Source organism: Balaenoptera physalus (genome assembly GCF_965194825.1).
Source record: "Balaenoptera physalus genome assembly, chromosome: 15".
NCBI lineage: Eukaryota > Metazoa > Chordata > Mammalia > Artiodactyla > Balaenopteridae > Balaenoptera > Balaenoptera physalus.
This window is the reverse complement of record NC_138894.1, coordinates 77,010,026-77,025,245: the sequence shown is the minus strand read 5'-3', so window position 1 is coordinate 77,025,245 and position 15,220 is coordinate 77,010,026. Positions and strand designations below refer to the sequence as shown.

At 52.6% G+C, this 15,220-nt stretch overlaps 1 protein-coding gene across 2 annotated transcripts in view; it reads left to right on the top strand.

Moving 5' to 3' along the window:
• MAPRE3 (microtubule associated protein RP/EB family member 3) overlaps window positions 1-11,977 on the top strand; it is a 48,748-nt gene extending 36,771 nt beyond the window's left edge. Inside the window, exons 2-7 of one of the 2 annotated variants that reach the window (XM_082428030.1) lie at window positions 6,956-7,083; window positions 8,137-8,282; window positions 8,877-9,078; window positions 10,366-10,520; window positions 10,647-10,799; window positions 11,049-11,977. In XM_082428030.1, coding sequence (XP_082284156.1) covers window positions 6,963-7,083; window positions 8,137-8,282; window positions 8,877-9,078; window positions 10,366-10,520; window positions 10,647-10,799; window positions 11,049-11,117 — 846 coding nt within the window. In that variant the 5' untranslated portion in view covers window positions 6,956-6,962 and the 3' untranslated portion in view covers window positions 11,118-11,977. The remainder of the gene's footprint in view (window positions 1-6,955; window positions 7,084-8,136; window positions 8,283-8,876; window positions 9,079-10,365; window positions 10,521-10,646; window positions 10,800-11,048) is intronic. The other variant, XM_082428031.1, reaches the window with a different exon arrangement.
• Window positions 11,978-15,220: the final 3,243 nt, after the last annotated feature.

The window sequence follows — 15,220 nt, the reverse complement described above, 5'->3', positions numbered from 1 at the left end:
CAAGCCCGAAGAATCAGAATGATTCTCTTGAGCATGGGATTGCTGTGGGGTTAATGAGGGACCCCGTCTGTGGGAACCAGAGGTTAATCCTCTCTCCACTTTGGGGGCTGAACAACCTTCATGACAGGCAGAGGATGACAGATGTGTCTGACTCATGTTCTTCTTCCCAGCACCCTGGAAAGCTCCCCACAGAGTTCCGATCAGGGTTCTGAGCAGGGGGAGAGCAGGGGCAGGCGTGGCCTTTGGTTGTGGCCCTCTGGCAGCTGTGCTGGAGCTCTGGTGCCCATTTCTTTCCTTAATTAGTACTAGCTCAGGGCCCCGGACGCAATAAAATATTGCTGAATGAATGAATGAATGGGAGAGGCTGAACTGCAGTGTGGGGTTTCAGGTGGCAGGTGGGCTCAGAAAGTGTGGTTTTCTGGCCACATTTCCTATCTGTTGACCCCAAGGAGCAGGAGAGTAGAAAGCTGGCTGCACCTGCTGGCCACACACAACCAGATGCAGCATGAAGCCCCTGGATGCTCAGCAAGAGATTGAAAAAGACCTCTTCCTCTAATACAAGGAAAAGAGAAACTATATAACATGGCTATAGAGCTGCCAGACTCCTCAGAGCAGGGCTTTGGGGTGGTTCTGAGAACAGAACTTGGTACCTGCTGGGAGGATGCCCCAGTCGGACTGGCTCTCAGGCCAGCTCTGTGCACACCCCCGGGGAGGGGATTGCTGGCCCATCTGCGGCCTGAACATAAAGAGAGAGGGGGGCTGCAGCGGCTGCTGGGACATGTGGGGAAGAGAACATTTGTGTCTGCGGCCCTAGTGTGCCTGGTGTCTCCTTACTGATCCTTCATGCTTCAAAAGCAGTTCTGGTCTTGGGGGGCACATTCAAGCCATGTCACTTTATCTTCCTTTCAAATGATGTTTCTTCAGACCGTGTGGCTGACAGCTGTCACCTGGCCAAGTGGCATGTGCTCCCCTCCTCTGAAACTGGAGTCTATGAATCATTCAGCCGACTTTCCCTCAAGCCCAGGCCCAGCCCTTCTCTGCTCTCAGAGCCCCTCCCCCGCCACAGCCAATCCACCAGTTTTATTTCCATGACTTTTTGACAGGCTGCTCATTTAATACTCTAACCTTTCCACCAGCAAGTCTACCTAACAATGTCCAGAACAAACCTGCCAAGGTTCAACATTTGAGTCTCTGTCCTCTCTTGTGCAAACTGTCATTCTGCACGTCCCCGAGACTTGACTCTACCTGCCCCCCTGCAGGCGATGGTCGTTCCCCCTCAGTGGGGACGTGCACGGGAGGGGTACCTTCAGGCCTGCCCACCTTCCAATAGCTTCTCTCCTGGTCTGCCATGGTGGTTGAAGTTCCCACCATGAATGCTACTCTTGTGGATTATAGCATTTGTCTCCAAAAAGCCTTAGTTATCGTCTCAATTTCGAATATGAGGCGATGAAGGCTCTGGGTGCAGTGACTTGCTCAGACTCAAGATCAACCACTGGCAAGGCCAGAGCGTGCAGCCAGGCCATCTGCACCCAAACCCTGTGCTCCTCCCACGCCATGGCACCGGGGAAGGAAGAGCCATTTGATTAAATCCTCTGCACAGCTCTAGTGCAGGATGACTTGCTCTGATTTAGGCCGCTGAGCATTAAGAGAAAGGAGAGGAAAGGTCAAAGGGGCGGGGTTGGAAGACCCTGCTATTGTAGCCCTTGGAACAGAGCCTGCCTCCTCTGGGTGGTTGCCTACCATTCTCTCAGGGGAGGTGAAGCAGCCCTTGGTTACAGGTGTAATCAACTTTAAGAGTTGTCTCAGACATTGTCTCTGCTGTATTTGGAGACAACTGGTCCACTTAGGGCTAGATGCTTGGGCAAATGCTTTACATGCCTCCTCCACCCCCAGAAGCTGCTCTGATTTGAGTTGAGGCCTGAGTCAACCCCCAGTGCAGTAAGTCATCAGAAGTTGGACCCGTTGATGAGTTTAACTTTATGGCTTTGGGGAATTGGGAGGTTGGTTTAGTTGAGTCCAGAATCTTAGAGTAGGCCTAATGCCCTAGGCCACTCCAGCTGGTTCAGTTCTCAGAGGACACCTGGGTCAGGAACAAGGACTCCACTCAAGCCTGTGCCCTGACACCACCAGGTTTTGACCAAACCAGGCTTCCTCTTTGAGGGACAAGGTCAAAGTTAGGGGCTCTCCCTTTTCTAAACTGAGCTAGGGAGAGAGGGATTTGGGGATGGGAGAAACTTTTAAAGGAGTCTTTGCCCAGGACCTGGGTGCCACCTGCTGGCCATAATTTAGTTGTATTTATAGGGCCAAATCTGGGAGAAGAAAATTAAAAGGGCATCCTGCCCTCCCCATCATGATGAGGAATAAGGGAACTAGGAGGCTGGTTTCTTCGTGACCGCCCCCCCCAGCAAGTATGACTGAGAATCCTTGCAGAGACCCCCAAGTGTCTTAGATGAGTTCTCCTGAGCCAAAACGGACCTCAGCTGGGCCAGAGGGTAGCATCACCTGAAAGAACCAGAGCCAGTCGCAAGTGGAGACAAAGCTCTGCTCCACATTATCAGCTGCCCACCCACACCCACCCCACCCTCCCACCCCGCTCCATGCGACCCACACCCACTTCCCCAAAAGCCCCACAGGAGGTAAAAGTCATAATTGGTGGTTCGGCCCTGAGAGGAGCCATTTTTTTCCAGCTTTCTCCTTACAGGCACTGTTGGCTCTTTGGGGACCCTAGATTCAGTCTAATCAAAGGTGTGGAAAATGCCCTTCCATCATCAGGCACAGACAGAGCTGGGAATTTCTGGCCAAGCTGAGAAGATTTGGGCATTTTACTAGTACCTGTGTAGCTTTTGGTGACTCTTAGGGCCCTGATAGCAAGGTCTTTTGTTGTGTTCTGGAAGGGAGACTGGAGATTTTTCATACTTACCAAGGAGGAAAATAGCCAACGCTGTACCCCAGGGAGGTTGCAAAACACCCCAGTATCCCAGCCTGTGCCATTGCAATGCAGGCCAGGCAATCCCAGCCAAGCACATGCATCAGATGAGGACTGTGGTTCTAATACCTTGTTGTGCACCAGGAGGATTTTTTAAATTATAAAGATATAAAATAAAATAACTATAAAATATATAGTTATACACACACATATATATAGATATAACACTAAATATATTATACAGTCAGCCCTCCATATTCGTGGGTTCCATAGTCATGAATTCAACCAACCATAGATGGAAAATATTTGAAAAAAAAAATTCCAGGAAGTTCCAAAAAGTAAAACTTGAATTTGCCATGAACCAGCAACTATTTACATAGTGTTTACATTGTATTAGGTATTATAAATACTCTAGAGATGACTTAAAGTACACAGGAGGGTGTGCATAGGTAATTTGCAAATACCGTGCCATTTTACATAAGGGACTTGAGCATCCACAGATCTTGGTATCCACGGTGGTCCTGGAACAAATCTCCCGTGGACACTGAGAGCCAACTATACTATGTATTATATATAAATAGATTGGTATATATCATATGTAGTGTATCATATATATTTATACATACTATATATGAATACTACATTATATATAAATATATATTAATGTATATTTATATAGTGTATTATATATAATTGCATATATACTATGTAATAATATACATGATGTGGTTATATGTAATATTTAGAGAGGCTAGGGAACCGCAGGTAGGCTGCCCTCAGGTTGGAAGACCCTTGAAGCTCAAATGATTTCAGTCAAAAACTGGAGGACTAGTTTAGACTAGGACCAGTGCCTCTGCTTTTCTTCAGTAATCACTTGAAACTCATACACAGTAAACAGGAAAAAAATCCCTAAAGTGGCTCAGGAATTCCCAGAGCCAACCTAAGACCGCCCTATACCTCCCAGAACCACCCCTGACCAGCCCAGACTCTGTACCCCAGGAGTGCAGGGATAGAGCAGCCCCCAAGACCTCATGGAGAAATGAGTCCCCAAGCCTGTGGTAAGCCAGTATCCAGAATGGCTTGTCCCCTCTGCACTCAGATCCCACAGGCCTCTGCAGACCCCCGAAGGCCTGGCAGGTTCTGACCATTCTTATTGGGGCCGTTCAAATCCATTCTCCAGCTGTGCATGCTCTCTCCTTCCTGACTTTGTGTAGCACCTACCGTTCTCACCACACTTTGGGGCATTTGGTTATACTGTTCTGCTGTGTGTTGGTCTCCCCAGTGAGACTATAAACTCTTTGATGACAAGGGCAAATCTTTCTATTTCTCAGAGTCCCTAACTAAATACTCATCAAAATACAATGCACTTGCCTTGACCCTACCCATCTGCCTCTCTAATCAAGTCTGGTGTCCACGTGCCCCTGCCACGCCTGCTGAGGTTACTTTAGGTGAGTTCTCTGGAAATTAAGAAGCACTCTCCTAACTCTAGTCTCTGTGATTGTCATTCACTGAGAATTGATCTAGAACCCCAAAGTGAATGAAACAGCCTGGCCATTGAGTTTACAGTCAGATGGAAGGGACAGACACACAAGTGATTTCAAGAGAATGTGATCAACGCCATGATTGAGTAAGCTCAGGGTGACAGAGAGACACAGATGAAGGCCATGTCTCCCTGCACAGGGGCTCAGAGAACGTGTCTTGGAGGCGATGGAGCCCAAGCTGAGTCCAGAAGGTTGAGTGGGGGAGGGAGGGTCCAGGTCAGAAGGTGATAAAAGATGGTTCAGAAAGAGGAGAAAAGGTGAGGAGGTGTCACTCAGTCATTCAACAAATTTGCTGAATACCTTGCCTGTGACAGGCCTGGAAACACCACTACTGGCTTTGAGATGCTTACTGATGAGGGAGGCAGGCATTTCAGCAAGTCCAGTGGTTAGTGCAAGGGTCAGGTTACAGGCCGGTGGCTCAAAACCACTGTGTAAGAAGGGACTCAAGTGCAGTCAAAATTACCCTCAGAAATCTCTGGAATTGTCAGCTCCTGAGTCCTTAGAAGCTCCCAAGATGATAATTTTTGTTTCTCTTGGCTTTTTGGCTCTGTCTGGCTTCCCTTTCCCTGGGCAATGAAGGACAAGGTCTATTTTTAAAAGGAGGAATGACTGAGAATAAACAAGAGGGTTTCTTGATTTTTCTTCAAAAAATGTATTGAAGTTAAATGTGCATCTAGCGAGGTTCCATTATATATACTTGGGGTGGGGCCATGGGGGAGCACAGCCTAGCAGATACCAACTGAGCCTCTTCTCTAAAGCAGCTTCTCTAATTTAACTGTGCCTGTAGACCCTCTTGGTCAAGTGCAGTTTCTGACTCATTAGATCTGGGGCGAGGCTCAAGAATTAGAATTTCTAACTTGAAATTTCTAACAAGCTGATGCCCATAGAGCACCAAAGCTGCTCCAGGGACCACAGTTTGAGAACCTCTAGAGCAGAGAATGAGTGGACTTTGGGGGTGGCGGCCGCATTCCATGCAGAGAGTGAGTAGAGAGCTGCCCATGGCTCCCAGTTGGGGGATCAAAGTAGAAGACAGGGCTGGAGAGGGAGGGCTCACTGAAGAGCTTCGTAAGTGATGGGGAGAGGGTCACATTATAAGAGCAGATACCCACAGGGGACCGGGAAGTAGGCTGGGTGTATTCTTCCTTCAGGGAGACAATTTGCATATTAAACCTAAATATTCTTCACTCCAGAAATATGTACTCTCACAATTCTTGAAATACGCAGTCCTATTTCTCCATTTATGATAAAGACCTAGTTACAAGAAATATTTCCCTCTCTCTTAACAGTGCAAGTCAGTAATAACAACTGACACTTGACCTCTGCGTGGGGATGGGGGGAGGGTAAGGAGGCACTTACACCCACTGGCGGGGGGGAGGGGGGATGGGTGGCGTGGCCAGGGCTGCTTTCACATAGATTCTGACCACAGCAGCGTCAGGGATGGACTAGGGGGAGGGAGTGCCTGGGGGCTGGAAGGCCCCCTAGGAGGCTTCTGCTAGCCTTGGCTGGAGAGAATGGATGCAGAAACCCCGAGGCAGCAGGAGGCGGGGCGAAGAGCAGGGCACACTGGGAAGGCAGAGTAGCCGGGCTCACTGAATGATGGGCTCTGAGGATGAGGGGGAGTAGGCTGTCTGGGACGACCCCACAGGTTTCCAGCGTGGGTGACTGGGTGCCTGGTGGTGACATCCACTGGGATAACGAATACAAGAGCAGAAGCATGTATTGAGGGAAGTTTCTGGATAAGGGGAATTTAGGTGCCTGTGGATCGGCCAGCAAGCCACAGGGATTATAGGGTCTGAATTCAGAGCAGATGCGAAGATTAGTCAGCTTTCTAGAACCCCAATCTGGTCAAGTATTGTCTGCTTAAAATCCTCTAATGGCTTCCCTTGTTTAAACAGAGTCCAGACTCCTCCTCATGGTAACCAAAGCCCTCGCAACCAGCCCCTTCCAGTGCCGTTGCGCCACACCCCAACACAAACACCCGCTCCCCAGGCCTGCTGAACAGCTCCGAGTCCGGAATAGTCCCGGAATAAGCCATGCCTTTGTTCTTGATAGTCCTGGGGCCTGCACTGCCCTTCTACCCCACCCCCTGTATGTTCAGAAAATTCCTACCCCTTTCAGGCTGCTCTGAAGTCTTCGCTGACCCTGTCAAGCAGAAGAGATCCCTCCCTTCTTTGTGCCATCCCTGAACTTTGCATGTGCTGCTTTTCCTGCCCTGTCACTCCCTGCTGTGGGGATTTGCCTGTCTGTAAACTCCTCGGAGGCAGAGACCACGTCTGACTTCACCACTTCTTAGTGCAGGTCTGGCATATAGTAGACACTCACCAAATGTTTCAAGAGTGAATGAGTACCCCTTCTCCAAGAGGCAAACTGCTGGTCTGGAGGAAGATGCTTCTCGTTTCCCCAGAGACCCTCCAGCTCCCTCTCCTTCGGGCTCAGAAACAGCACAAGGCCCCCAGGGTCTTACCTTGCCTTTCTTCTTTCTTTGCAGCTAGGGTATGGCCGTCAATGTGTACTCCACGTCTGTGACCAGTGAGAATCTGAGTCGCCATGATATGCTCGCGTGGGTCAATGACTCCCTGCACCTCAACTATACCAAGATAGAGCAGCTCTGCTCAGGTGGGAGGCTGGGAATCGGGGGGAAGTGGGCCCTGCTGGGGGGGCAAAGGGGGGTAGGCAGGAGGCAGAACAGCCACCGCAGACAACGTAGCTTGTAACTGGGATTAAGGAGGAGCACTGCAGAGCCCTCAACTAGCCAAAGTGTTTGGAGTTGGAGTAAGGAAATAGGGGTCTACGTGGGATGGAAAGAGTAAAAAGCAAAGAGCAGGGGCTTCCCTGGTGGCACAGTGGTTAAGAATCCGCCTGCCAATGCAGGGGGACACGGGTTGGAGCCCTGGTCCGGGAAGATCCCACATGCCGCAGAGCAACTAAGCCCGTGCACCACAACTACTGCGCCTGCGCTCTAGAGCCCGCGAGCCTCAACTACGGAGCCCGCGTGCCACAACTACTGAAGCCTGTGCACCTAGAGCCCGTGCTCCGCAACAAGAGAAGCCACCACAATGAGAAGACCGTGCACCGCGACGAAGAGTAGCCCCCGCTCGCCACAACTAGAGAAAGCCCGCGCGTAGCAACAAAGACCCAATTCAGCCAAAAATAAATAAATAAAATTAATAAATTTATTTTAAAAAAAACCACCGCTTCCTAAGGAGAGGTTAGGTTACTCTTTTAAAAAAAAAAATGAAGAGCAGGAGAGGCACAGTAAAAGGCTGCAGAAGGGGAGCGGCAGTGGGGACAGGCAGTGAAGCCAGAGGTCACGTGTACCGGGTCCAGCCTAGCCACTCCGGTGGGGGGGGAGGGTCCAAATCTCAGCTCTTCTTGTACTGCAACCCTGGACAAGTCACCACACCTCTCTAGGTCTCAGTTTTCCCGTCCATGAATGGAGATGACATCAGCTATCTAACCAGGGTTGCTGTTAGGATTAAAGCCCATACATGCAGTGTTTGATATGGTGCTGGTACATAATCGCATCACTGTATGGTAATTGCTCTCACTCTTGGGAAGTCTGGCCCCGGCTCTGGGAACAAAGAGAGAGAAGAGGAGACAGAGAGGTTTGGGGGAGTAGCGCCAGTTGGCCTGGGGAAGTGAAAACGAGCATCTTGTGTTTCTCCACAGGGGCAGCTTACTGCCAGTTCATGGACATGCTCTTCCCTGGCTGTGTGCACTTGAGGAAGGTGAAGTTCCAGGCCAAGCTAGAGCACGAATATATCCACAACTTCAAGGTGCTGCAAGCAGCATTCAAGAAGATGGGTGTTGATAAAGTAGGTGCCTGCGCTCTGAGGGGCCCCGAGGAGCTGTGTGACCCTGGGAAAGAAGATGGCCCGCCAGCCAGGGCAGCAGGGGCTGCTGGGGTCAATCCAGTTCTCATGCCTCTCTCCACCCCGACTCTCCAGGGGGAATGTTCCCCCAGCTCCAGGCTCAGTGGAAAACCCCACAGCTTTGGACATCCCATCCTGATGACATTCCTGTCCCTTTCTCCCCTCTGGACCCTACACCCCAGCACTTGAGCCTCGGTATATTGCTCCTATTAAGTTCCTCCTCTGTAGGGCCCAAGAAAAGCCTCTTGGCTCACTCTACTGCCTCAACGGCCCAGGACCCTGGTTCCAGCAGCCCTCACCCCACATGCAGGCGCAGCACCAAGGGATGTCTCCCCACACACTTCCTCCTGTGCCTGGAGGAAAGGGCCTGCGGCCTACCCATCTGCTCTGGTGGCACGGGAGGGGGGCCCGGTGGAGAAGGGGGAGGATGCTGCAGCCCAGGGGCTGGCTTTCCTGAGAGCAGTGGCCCTCTCACAGAGAAAGGCAGCCCTGCAGCAGCAGGAGGTTAAAGTTCTCTGCTTCTGTGGTCTATTTCAGATCATTCCTGTAGAGAAATTAGTGAAAGGAAAATTCCAAGATAATTTTGAGTTTATTCAGTGGTTTAAGAAATTCTTTGACGCAAACTATGATGGAAAGGATTACAACCCTCTGCTGGCGCGGCAGGGCCAGGACGTAGCACCACCTCCTAACCCAGGTGATCAGATCTTCAACAAATCCAAGAAACTCATTGGCACAGCAGGTAATGTGCCCGAGCTGGGGGAGGGAGTGTGGGGGGCCGGGCCGGAAGGGCTCTACAGCCAGGAGCGGCCCCTGGGCCACCGGCCCGGCCCTGCCAGCCTAGAGGAGACTGTTGTCACGGAGTTCAGATGACGCCGCCTGCTGCCCGCTTAGACCAGGGGGAGTCACAGTAGGGAGGAGAGGGCTCCAGAGACTGCCACAAAAGGAGAGCCACCGGCACCAGCCAGGGTGGCAGCTGGTGATGGGAGGCCCCGGGGCACCTCCCTCTGTAGCCCAAGCCAACTCCTGTGCCTCGAGATGATGGGGCAGCCCCTGGCTTGGTTCCTCTGTCCAGGTCCATCCAGGCCAAGGGCCTGGTCCGGCACTACAGACTCTTCTTGCCCTCTGCCCACTTGATTCCCCGGGGATGGGAGTTGGCCAAGCTTGACCATATCTTCCCCCATTTCCAAAATCCCACAGCCCTAAGTCCTCAAGAGATGAGTCTCTGGCAACGAGGCTTTGTCTGGGTTCCAGAGGAGAAGGGGAAAAAGCAACAGGGCCTCTGGGGGATGGGAAGGTTGGCGAGAGAAGAGGAGCAGCCCCGCACGCGTCTGAACCCGTCATAGCAGAGCGGCTCCTCTGTGTGTGCTGCTGCCCGCCGGGGCCTGCCCCCACTCCCCTGCTTGCTTTGCATTAGAAGCTCTGTCCTGGGAGCCGCCATAGCTGGAAAATAAGTGGCCACAGCATGCCGGGTGTGCAGGGGAGGAGTGGGGTCCCTGAATCAGGCCCAGCAGAGGGCCCAGAGACCATCCTGAGGCAGGGGGCCCAGAGGGGCAGGGCCAGGCTTCTGTGGTCTCCTCCAGAAGTCACCCCCGGGGAGGATGGCTGTGGGCTGGGGTACCTGTTAGCAAAGACCCAGTGAGACCCTGTGCCAGCTGCTTTTCCCCAGGCCCCAGCTGTCAGTACAAGAGGGCCCTCAACCCTCCAGCCCCACTCCCCAAATTCGCCATCCCAGTTCCCTCCTCTCCCCCTCAGGCCAGCTCTCCTCCCTGCCTACACCTTACACTTTCTTTAGTTCCCTGTAGCCCCTGCTCTCCCAGGCTTGCCAGAGGGCTGCCCCGCTGCTGTGGTGTCACGTGTGGCCGTGGCTTGAGGCCTAGATGTAGATGCCCATCCTGAGAGGGAGAGGACGGGAGGGCGAGAGTGCCTGCCTTTCGCATGGGCCTGCCCCGCAGTCACACCAGGCTGTCTCGTGCCACGTGAGCTGTGGGCTCACGCAGCCCCGATCTGACTTTTCTCCTCTGGGCAGTTCCACAGAGGACGTCCCCCACAGGCCCCAAAAATATGCAGACCTCCGGCCGGCTGAGCAACGTGGCTCCACCCTGCATCCTCCGGAAGAATCCTCCATCAGCCCGAAATGGTGGCCATGAGGCCGATGCCCAGATTCTTGAACTCAACCAGCAGGTGAGTGGCGTGGACACTGGCAGCTGAGAAAGCCCCGCCACAAAAGCCAGGCCCCCGGGGCGTCAGGGCGGGAAGGGAGTCCGAGGCAGGGGTCTCTGGCTTGAACACCACCTTCTCCCCGAGCAGCTATTGGATTTGAAGCTGACAGTGGATGGGCTGGAGAAGGAGCGCGACTTCTACTTCAGCAAGCTTCGAGACATTGAGCTCATCTGCCAGGAACACGAAAGTGAGAACAGCCCTGTCATCTCCGGCATCATTGGCATTCTCTACGCCACCGAGGTGAGCCCTGCCAGCGCCTGCTGAGCCTCACGCATTCCCGCCGGGCCCTCAGACCAGAAGGGGCCTGGGAGAACGTGGGCCGATGAGGGCAGCCCGCTGAAGTCACCAGCCCAGGGTCTCACAGGGCGTGAGCAGGGGAAGTAGGACAAGAACCTGGGCCCTGGCTCCCAAGCTACCCTCAGGAGTCCACACCCTCAGCCTGCCTGCCTGCCTGCCTGCCTCACCACCTCTCTCCCTCCCGCCCTCCAGGAAGGATTTGCACCCCCGGAGGACGATGAGATTGAGGAACACCAACAGGAAGACCAGGACGAGTACTGAGGGCGGCTCCAGCCCTGGCTGACCGCACGGCTGCCGTGTCTCCTCACCCCGCTCCCATGCCCACATTATAATCCTTTCCTGACAGCCAGCTGGCCGGGTGCTTTGTGTCAGTGCCGTGGCCCTGGGGAGCCTGGCGAGCAGGGCTTGGGGGGTGGGGCAGGCGAGCAGGCAGAGGCCCCTCCTCCTGTGGCAGAGGCCCAGTTGGGCGGGATCCCTGCCCACTCCCCACCCCTATTTATTTCCGTGGTCTCTATGCTGTGTCGGCCAACACTTCCCAGGGGGCTGCTGCCACCCACCCCAGCCAGCCGCCTGCTCCCCTGACAGCCAGCAGCTGTATATTTGACAAAGTCATTGGTATATTTTTACTTACTGGATTTTCCTTGCACTTTACCTGTTCTTTTCCCAGGGCTGACAGCACGGGCTCCGGGGCAGCGTGTCTGGCTTGGCCTCCCTTCCCCGTTGCCAGGGCTGTGGCAGGACTCACCGATTCTTATTTATTTTGTCTTTTGACTTCCCAGTAGTTGAGGGAAAGGCTGATGTCAGGAGAGGGATAGGGTGACTGAGGAGGGGGTGCCTTAGGCCCCGGTGGTCAGGGAGAGTGAGGGGAGCACGTGAGGGATGAAAATGACCTCCTGGCACCAGGCTCGCCCACCCTCGGCCCCCTGCCCCCAGCACCGAAGCACTGCCCCGAGGCCCCCAGCTACTCCCCCTGCAGCTTGGTTCATACCACACATGCTCTGCCTGGACCCTCCTGTACGTCTGCCTCCCCTCTGCCCGCCTCCCCAACCCCTGCCCCTCGGGCCACCCAGCCTGCATACGTGTTCACTTTTATTTAAATAAACTTGTGTGGTAAAAGTCCATACCATATCTCCCTCAACTGAGCCACAGCCTGGCTCTCAGTGCTCTTCTCCTGAGCAACCCCGTCTCCAGAGGCGATGGCCATGGAGCACAGCACCCCTGCCGTCCTCCCTCGGGCCCAGAAACCACCACTGGCTTAGCCTCAAGCGCCCAGCTCTGACCTAGCCCCCATCTCCCAACGCTGATTCCCCGGGCTTTAAGGGCTTGCCATTTCCCTGAAGAGGAACAAAGTTCAGGGCCATGGCTGTGATGATGGGCAGCCCAGTAAAGCAGCTGTGGGGTAACAGGGGGCCCTGTCTGAGAGGTGCTTTGTTTCAGTCCCCTTTGGGCCAGTATGACTGCATATTGTCCCCCACCCTTGTCAAAGCTCATACGCCCCACAACAGTGATCCAGCCGCGGACAAGGGCTCATGTGACAGAGCTGAGTGGGCTACAAAGAGCAACGGCTCTAAGAACTGAAGCCCAGAAGGAAAGCAATGTCCAAGGGGTTCCTTCCACAGAACAGGCTCTAACGGGAGCCGGGAGCCGGGAACTCTGTCACATCCTCCGCACAGCCCTGCAATCCTGGTGTGTGCCGGCCAAGGGCCATGATAACCAGTGTCCTGGAGGCCCCGAGGGCGCTGAAATGTTTGTGGATACCGGGCCCATTCAAACAGAGCCTTGGCTGCCATCTAGAACAGTCCCTCATTTACTGATGAAAGGACTGAGAACAACATGTGACATGACTTGCTCAAGGTGGTAAAAAACTAGAATTGAGACTTCCTGACTCAGGGTTCAGGGCTCATTCCCAAAGACCACAGAGGTGTGACCTCCAGAACGTTCCTCTAGCTTCAGACTAGCCCTGGTAGATGTTTCCTTGCCATCCTGAGTATGCCTGAGATACTACGGGGATTGTGTTCCTTCCATGGCCCTGCTCCATGACCCTCCTTCCAGACTGCCACCATTTCTCAGATGACTCCAGTTATAAGCCTGAAATAAGCAAACCGTGTCTGTTCATTCCTCATTCACTTCACTTCCTCCGTTTGACTCCCACCCCCACGCACAGAGACTTCTGATCTTATTCTGTTTTTCTTCTCCAACAAGTTCCTGCCTGCATTTATTTATCATTATGATTTTTAATTCCTGTGCCTAATTTTAAAAGGCTTTTCCCCCCACCATTCCAGGTAGATATAGTAAAAGGATAAGGTAGTTTCTCTGCGTTGCCCAGTGTTCATTTTCAGGCCGAGACCTCACCCTGCTGGTTAAGTGGGTGTGGTAGACAGAATAACACCTCCCCCGAGATGTCCACGTCATAATCCCCAGAACCTATGGATATGTTAGGTTACATGGTGAAGGGGAATTAAGCTGCAGATGGAATTAAATTGCTAATCAGTTGACCTTAAAATAGGGAGAGTATCCTGGATTATCCAGGTGGGCCCAGTGTAATTGCAAGGGTCCACAAAACTGGGGCAGGGGGCAGGAGGTCAGAGTGATGCAATCTGAGGAGGACTTGACCCGCTGTTGCTGACTTTGAAGATGGAAGGGAGCTATGAGCGAAGGAATTCGGTCAGCCTCTAGAGGCTGGGAAAGGCAAGGAAACAGCTTCTCCCCTAGAGCCTCCACAATGGACCACTGCCCTGCAGACACCATATTTAGCCCAGTGACACCCTGACAGACTTCCCCTTCCAGAACTGTAAGATTAGAAGTTTGTGTTGTTTTAAGCCAGTAAGTTTGTGGCAATTTGTTACAGCAGCAATAGGAAACTAATACAGTGGGTCAAACTGCTTCAGTGAGCTCACTCTTCTTCTCGCCTCCACACTGGACACCCACCCGTCCTCCTTTTTTGATTCTTCCCTCAAACCCCATGGGTACCTGCCTAAGCCCACCTCCATGGCTAGTGTCTAAGGCTGCTCTTTGAACACCCAGAGCTCAAGGATGTGAAGCCACTGCCTCCTTCCCAATGTCTGCAACATTTAAGATGGTGAACCATAATTTTGTGTTTACATAGTTGTCTCCCACACAAGCTTCGAGTTCCTCTCAAGCAAGTGAGGTGTGTCCTGTAGCTCCACCTAGCACTGTGCTAGGTGCTTAGGTAGAGAAGAAGGTGCTTTGGAAATGCTACTGGATAAGTAAGTGAATGACTTCTATCCCTTAGATGCCAAGTTACAACAGATGACCTGCCAGACTATTCTAAGGAAAGATAGGAAGTAAAGCCCCTCCCTTTCTATATATTTCCACCATGGAGCACCCCCCCTTCTTTGCCTCTATGGAAAGCCTGTTCTGTTTCTCTTCCAAAAACAGTGTCTCTTCTGTGACCATACATGTGACACAGAAGAGGTAGAACAAAGAGAAGACAGTGTCTGAGTAGAGCTAAACCAATGATCTGAAAAAAATGAATTGATTAATGATCAGCTCAAGTATGTTCCTTGCCAAAAGCACTGCATCTCAGAGGCAAAGTCAGCTATGGTCAGGCCTGAAGGGGCTGGAGGGCAGGCAGAAGGAGGCAGCAAGAGCCGGTTATATCCCCCTTCCTGCCTTTCCCCCACCAAATCCCATCCTTCACATATCCCCATTTAGCTTTCCAAAAGCAGATGTGCCACTTTCCTACTGGCTTCCCAGGGTCTGGAGGGCGAAGTCCGAATTTGGCAGGCAAGGCCCATGGCATATGGGCTCAGATCCCTTTCCAACCGCATCCCCTCCAAAATCCCTTAAGCACTGTCACATTTGAACTACTTCCAGTCTCCCAGCCTTGCCACGCTGTGTCCCACCTCTAGGACTCTGCTTAAATCAATAAATCCATACCACTGGCCTGTTCTCTCCACTTGTCCTGATCCCCAGCCAATGAAAATTTGCCCGTTCCTCAGGACCCATCTCAAGTGCCATCTCCTTCAAGAAGCCTTCTCTAATCTCTTTCCTAAAGGAGTTCATCACTCCCTAAGCTCTCCGTCCTGTGGGAAACTGAACTCTATTAGTTCTTACTATAAGGGCTTGCCTGTTTTGTTCCTCAGTATGGCAGGTGTGAATCTCGTCCTCAAATGTAGGAGTGTACATGAAATAGCACATTTCCTTAATCGTGATAGACCCCTTCCAGTTCACCTTCGCCCATCCTCCCCTGCTGGGATGCTTCAAGTTTTGAGGTCTCACGTGATACTACAAGCCTGGCAGAAGGCCCTCGGGAGATAGTGGATGTCTGAGCAGTAACCTGTTTGAGTGGTTCCCCAGGTCTGCAGCTCTCGGTTCCCTTCCCTGCCACATCTGGGACTTGG